At 40.5% G+C, this 7,050-nt stretch overlaps 1 protein-coding gene across 2 annotated transcripts in view; it reads right to left on the reverse strand.

Annotated features, from left to right (window-relative positions):
- Window positions 1-5,852, reverse strand: part of cdk16 (cyclin-dependent kinase 16) — a 28,547-nt gene extending 22,695 nt beyond the window's left edge. For both annotated transcript variants that reach the window (XM_020044376.2, XM_034295907.1), the window contains exons 1-4: window positions 4,921-5,852; window positions 3,329-3,508; window positions 2,076-2,209; window positions 1,860-1,985 (exon numbers count right to left, since the gene is read on the reverse strand). In XM_020044376.2, the coding sequence (XP_019899935.1) occupies window positions 1,860-1,985; window positions 2,076-2,209; window positions 3,329-3,508; window positions 4,921-5,308 (828 nt within the window). In that variant the 5' untranslated portion in view covers window positions 5,309-5,852. The remainder of the gene's footprint in view (window positions 1-1,859; window positions 1,986-2,075; window positions 2,210-3,328; window positions 3,509-4,920) is intronic.
- Window positions 5,853-7,050: the final 1,198 nt, after the last annotated feature.

Genomic DNA, 7,050 nt, shown 5'->3' on the forward strand with positions numbered 1-7,050 from the left:
AATGCTTAATACCTGGTTAATATCATAGTGTGGTCTTGAAACAATTACAATCAGGAAATAGTTATAAACGCTGTTTGAGCTCAATGTGATTAAATAACAGCGTGGTATGACCAGCCATTGTTACGTCATTCTTACCTAGGCGTTCTAATGATGCGTTCTAAACAATACGTTCTAATCACACCGGTGTGATCGTACGCTTCAGGGACCACTCTAGCCTGAGCACACCGGTGTGATCGTACGCGTCAAAGGGTTAAGTCAGGATCACTGCTGGATTTTTACTCTTCTCTCAAGGAGGATAACTTTCCAAACATGAGGAGACATGCTCAGAAGATGTTGGTTCTCTTTGGCTCTACCTACATATGTGAACAAACATTTTCAGTGATGAAGTTTACGAAATTCAGGTATAGATCCTCTCTCACTGATGCTCATCTATCAGCTGTGCTTTGCATCTCCGCCTCAGACATTCAACCTGGCTTTGATGCACTCGTTAAAGGCCAACAGAGACTAGATTCCTCTCATTGAACAAGAAAAAAGAACTGAAAAACTACAAATGGTTAGACTACAAATGTAGGCATTTAAAGGCACCAACTAGCAGCGAACTGGGACATTTTCTTTGGAGGCCTTTTTCTCAATATCACAGTTCAGTGACAATCATTATTATAATATGATGTATCTTGCTTAATATTTGGAGTACAAAGACAATGTTATGTGTTTAGTAAGCTAAGAATCTCTTTCCAACAGTATATGAAACTCAAAATGTTTTGGGGTGAATATGACTGAAAATGATCACTAATAGAAGTCACAAATGGTAAATAAAAAATGTACATTTTGTTTACCATTGTTTTGGGAAATTTGATTGAATACCTCACTTTTTCATTGAGTAATCAAACTCTTACTAAACTTACCAGCTTGTCAAAACAGTGCCATTTACTGCTTTTTATAAAGAAATACAATTAATATTATGCAGAATTGAGTTCAGCCTTTTGGTCCGGCCCATCACAATATTTTCTGTTTCTCATGTGGCCCCATGGAAAAAATAATTGCCCACCCTTGCTATAAAATATAGTTGACAAAACTAATTTGGCTACATACAGCCATTTTTGTGCCTTTTGGTGTTGGATGGATGAGGACAGAGAGGACTTTCTTTATTTGGATAGAATTTAAGTCATATTAGATCAGTGTCTAAAACAAACTATGAGACCGGTATACTTTTAGCCAACCGTGACCAAAAATAACATTATTTAGAAAGATTTTACACCCGTTGTTACTCTAAAAATACATGATGAAAATATGTTTTGGGCCCCCCAAAACGAGGCTTAGCCCCCCATCCATTAATTTCTAATGACGTCCCTGCTATAGACTATAAATAAACTATCCAGGAAACCAATAAAATCTACTTGAGAGAATTTATTACAAGCATGTAGGTGATACAACAGTTGTTACACAAAGTGTTCAGCAACGTATGACGTCAGTGTACAACCTCAGTGCAAGACAAAAGTGTATGACAACGAAATACAGTTTAGGAATCCTTTTGTAGGGTCTGCAAACAGGTTCTAAGGTCATGCCTTAATCAGCCTTGAACCATGAGTAGATCTCTCTGTCTTACAATAACATATCGGGGTTACATTTGATATGAAAAATAATGTAAGATTAGATTTGATATGAAAAAGAACAAAAACAGTAATGTAACATTTACAAAATCTTGTACAGGAGTGAACAAGTACATAGGAAGAACTCAAAAGCACTTTAATGAACACAAACACAAGGATTAGACAGACAGCTCATGAAAGAAATCATGGGCTAGACAGTGAGCACAAGGACATGGAGGAGGTTGAAGAGGGGCAGTACAGTGACCTTACCAGGGAGACTCTCCTGAGTCGTCGACTCAGAGGCTTGTCAAACAGAGGGCTGTTCAGACAGAATTTTTCCAAGTAGCCATCTGGGAGACGGATGTCCGCAGGCAGAGACAACCGCTTGTTTATATCCTGACAAAAACATACAATGCCATACAGAATGGGTGAGATAGTGAGTGAGTTAGGGAGTGCGTTTGTGCGTATAACTTTTAGTGTGTGTACCTCGGTAGATATCTTGCGTCCAGGATTGTTCCTCAGACGGACTCTGACAGGACTGTGTACCCCCTCAGATGAGGTGGCTGAGGCCTGGTCACTCTCTCCATCAGAGCCCATCTTCACATCTTCATGGACTATCTCTGTACAAACACATAGCAGCACTCAAATCCTGGACCATTCGGTTGAGTGCTAGGGTTTCCAGCTTTCAAAATTCCCTTGCCATCTGTCTGTCATAATATTAATATCATAATATTAATAACATTATCCTATTCTGTTACCTTTGTTTTGTTCTGCTGACTAGGAAACCAGAGGAACTATTTTGGTGCAAAGCCACTTGTTTGAGAGTGTGCATATCTGCTATGGCTACCATTAAAATTTAAGCAATAAAGCAATACTTCCCTGGTGTGTTATAGTTTATTTCCCTCTCTCCTCTCTTACAAATACTATTACAGGTTACACGGAAAGTTGTTGAAAGATAAATTCTCTATTTTTGAACATGGGGACTATTTACAGATTATCTTGCATGATTATAGTCTGTAGAGATATTTCTTTTGTAAATTATTTCAGTTTTGAGTTTCGTTTATTTTTCCAGCAGTCTTTCTCTGGGCTAGAATGGAGGTCAATGGGACAACAGTTACATGATTATAAATTTGTGTTTTTTCAAATGGGAAGGCAAGGGTGTATTGATAAAGGTCTCCGTATGTTCTCCTCAAAAGAGACTGCAGGAAAAATTGAAATATTTATGAAAAAGATTTCTTGATAAACTAGGATCAGGCTAGACAATCTGTAAATTGGCACAAAGTTCAAAAACGGTTAACTTATCCTTTAAGCTGCAACACAGCACAGGTGATGCAAACATCAAATAGTATATTTACATTCCACAAATGTTTGAAATGTCAAATTTTATCCCATACAATGAGAGATCATGTACCTAAGAATGTGTTTATAGCATGTCGGTAGCATGACCATTCCTAACGTAATACAAACCTCCTTAACACTCCCAAAACTTATCTTCAGAAGTAACATATTGTTTTTTTCGGTATTTATTAAGAACCTTTCAGGGAGAACTAAACCAACCCTAACACTAACCCAGAAACACAAATGTTAACTCTAAGCCTAACCCCAAACAATAATTCTAAACCTAACCCCTTAAAAAGCCTTTGTCCTGGTGAGGACAAGCTACATTTGTTTTACTTTTGTACTCAGTGTATTTAAACAAAAAGACACACACAAAGCAGTTTGGGCAAAGCAGTTTGTACCCAGACGTGTGGTGTGGTTGAGATAGGAGCTAAGGCTGCGGCCCAGGCTGCGTGGTCGGCGCAGGGCAGAGCCGTACGACTGGAGCAGGGAGTGCATGCTGAATGAGCCTCCACCACCACCGGCTCGCACAGAGCCCCGCAAACTGCCAGTGCTGCCGCCGCCCCGCACTGACATGGTCTCTGGGAGAGAGAAGGGTGGGGAGACACGTGGAGAGACACAGGAGGTAGGGAGTAGTGCGGCACAGTTGGTGAATGGGGGAACAAAGGACAATACAGGTGGATTCAGTTGTGAAAGGGGACATAGAGCATGGTGCCATCGGATGAGATTCAGACCCAAAAAAGCCAAGCAAATTGTAGAAGAAAGGGAGATTGGATGGGATGAAGATATGACAGCAAGCGGAAAGGGGAGAAAAGAGGAAAAAAAAGAGAAAAAAATGTAAGTGCAGTTTTGGGAAGAGTGTAAATGTTAGACATTGAGAAAATCAAATAAGCAGAACATCAGTAAAGAGGTTTATCATGATGGTTGTTAGGATGAGAACAAACAAGGAAGGAGAGACAAAGGAGGAAAAGAGCAGGTAACTACACATTTAAAAAAAATAACCAACTAAATAACATGGGAAACAGGTCACATTTCCATCTTTCAGAGCATGCAAATAACTTTCCAAAAGAGGTTAATACACACTGGAAATTAAAAAGGAACATCTTCAGTGTTAAATACTGAGAAGTTTCTGGGCTTCATTAAATTATTTCATTGTTTTGCACAGGCCAAATGTAGCCCTTGCTTTTTTATAGCTTGTTGATGGTAAATTATACAGAACTTTATTCTGCCAAATCAAGAAATTCAGGGTGTCCCCAAGCATCTGCATTGGTGTTTATATACATAAAGTTCATTAAAGCCGATTCAATTTATTGCAAGATTACATAATGATCACAGTATTCTACATAACAGAACACAATATAATAGCCTAGTGTAATGTCTCTGTAACAAGAAAACACTACAGCATTTTTCTCCTGTGAGCAAAACTCAACGGAGCCTGCCACTACTGTATTCAAAACAAACAAGCAGGCAATGCTAGACTATGACACCATACGATCTAAAATTCATTCACATTTTATGATTCAAAACTACACTGAAAGGAACTACAAAAATGTAAAGCGTAAGAACATCTAAATGCATCTACAGTATATCTCCTTGTTATTTTCAAACAATTGAGATGAAATGGTTACTAAACAGAATGATCTTGCATGGGTGTTTCATCAGTAAAACGTACAATAAGTCATTTTTTTAATTAGTAGATGGTGCTTTTCACTTAGTAAAGAATATAATGCTATGCTATTCCATTACATACAAAAACATTTATTTTAACTGTCCTGGAATCTAATGCCCTCTCTTCCTCATCCGGAACACAGACAAATTATCTTTTAATATTACCCTTACCTGTGTCACTTATCACTGTGTTTAAGTTCCAGTTTCCCTTGTGTTTTTGGTCGGTCATTATTTGTTTCTCACATCATTGTAACATTTATGTTTTGGTGTAATTTCTATTTCCTTCAGATCTTATTTTAAAAGCCCTTTGTGTCCTGCCTCATACCTGTAGTGTTACAGAATGACCGACCACAACTAAGGACACAGCAGTTGGACAGAAGACTTGGGAAAGAGGGCAAGTGACTGGTTTGAGGATAGCTCCTCTCCCAAAATTTTTGGTGGGGGGCTATGGCGGTGGGTGTTGCAACTGGGTTAGTCAGATGGGGGGTTGCCCACATTGCACATAGATGAGTCTTCCCACTCTGGAAGCGACCTCCGTGGACACAGATCTGGGAGCACAGAGAATAGAGGTCAAATCCAACAGCTGATAGTGGAGAAAACGATCGACAGGGTTTATCTATCACGGGGAATACCCATAGTCTTTGGAGCCAACACATTTCCGTCTCCGGTGTGGTACCCTCGTGGAAGCGGATCCAGGAGTAGGACAAGATCATTTGTCCCAGCAGTTGTTTGGAGAAGAAGAGCGACACTGAAGTCCTGCCCTGCTCCACTCCCCGGTCGTCGGTTCCGGGGCTGCGTCTCACCTGGCCATTCTTGTCTGTTTCTCTGTTTTTGGAACCAGCTATTCTTGATTGCCTAAGCTCTTCTTTAGTTTTTTATTCCAAGTTCTCTGTTCTCCATGCGCTCCATGTGTCCTGTCTCATCCTGGCAACTTTAAATTAACATGAATCTAAGGGATGATCCCCAAAGTACGTAAGGCTGCACTTGTGCTCGAACTACATACAGGAGAGGAGAGTGATGATTTATATAACTACAGACCCACATCAAGACTTCCATTCCTTAGAAATTTTAGAATCTTTAGTCAAGAAACAACTGCAATCATTTATATTTTCAAACGGTATTCTGTATTCTGATACTTAATTTGGCTGGTTTCAGACTAATCACCACCACAGCTATGATGCTTGTAGTAAATATACAATCACCTAAAGGATTATTGGGAACACCATACTAATACTGTGTTTGACCCCCTTATGCCTTCAGAACTGCCGTAATTCTAAGTGGCATTCTATGTGGCATTGATTCAAGGTGCTGAAAGCATTCTTTAGAAATGTCGGCCCATATTGATAGGATAGCATCTTGCAGTTGATGGAGATTTGTGGGATGCACATCCAGGGCGCAAAGCTCCCGTTCCACCACATCCCAAAGATGCTCTATTGGGTTGAGATCTGGTGACTGTGGGGGCCATTTCAGTACAGTGAACACATTGTCATGTTCAAGAAACCAATTTGAAATGATTCAAGCTTTGTGACATGGTGCGTTATCCTGCTGGAAGTAGCCATCAGAGGATGGGTACATGGTGGTCATAAAGGGATGGACATGGTCAGAAACAATGCTCAGGTAGGCTGTGGCATTTAATCGATGCCCAATTGGCACTAAGGGGCCTAAAGTGTGCCAAGTAAACATCCCCCACACCATTACACCACCACCACCAGCCTGCACCGTGGTAACAAGGCATGATGGATCCACATTCTCATTGGGTTTACACCAAATTCTGACTCTACCATCTGAATGTCTCAACAGAAATCGAGACTCATCAGACCAGGCAACATTCCTCCAGTCTTCAACTGTCCAATTTTGGTGAGCTTGTGCAAATTGTAGCCTCTTCTTCCTATTTGTAGTGGAGATGAGTGGTACCCGGTGGGGTGTTCTGCTGTTGTAGCCCATCCGCCTCGAGGTTGTGCGTGTTGTTGCTTCACAAATGCTTTGCTGCATACCTTGGTTGTAACGAGTGGTTTTTTCAGTCAAAGTTGCTCTTCTATCAGCTTGAATCAGTCGGCCCATTCTCCTCTGACCTCTAGCATCAACAAGGCATTTTCGCCCACAGGACTGCCGCATACTGGATGTTTTTCCCTTTTCACACCATTCTTTGTAAACCCTAGAAATGGTTGTGCGTGAAAATCCCAATAACTGAGCAGATTGTGAAATACTCAGACCGGCCCGTCTGGCACCAACAACCATGCCACGCTCAAAATTGCTTAAATCACCTTTCTTTCCCATTCTGACATTCAGTTTGGAGTTCAGGAGATTGTCTTGACTAGGACCACACCCCTAAATGCATTGAAGCAACTGCCATGTTTAACAGGTGTTCCTAATAATCCTTTAGGTGAGTGTACATTGCAAATACTTGAGATAATAGAAAACACTGTGCTGCCATGTTTGTTGATCTGTCAAAAGC

This window comes from Esox lucius, chromosome 12, assembly GCF_011004845.1.
Source record: "Esox lucius isolate fEsoLuc1 chromosome 12, fEsoLuc1.pri, whole genome shotgun sequence".
NCBI lineage: Eukaryota > Metazoa > Chordata > Actinopteri > Esociformes > Esocidae > Esox > Esox lucius.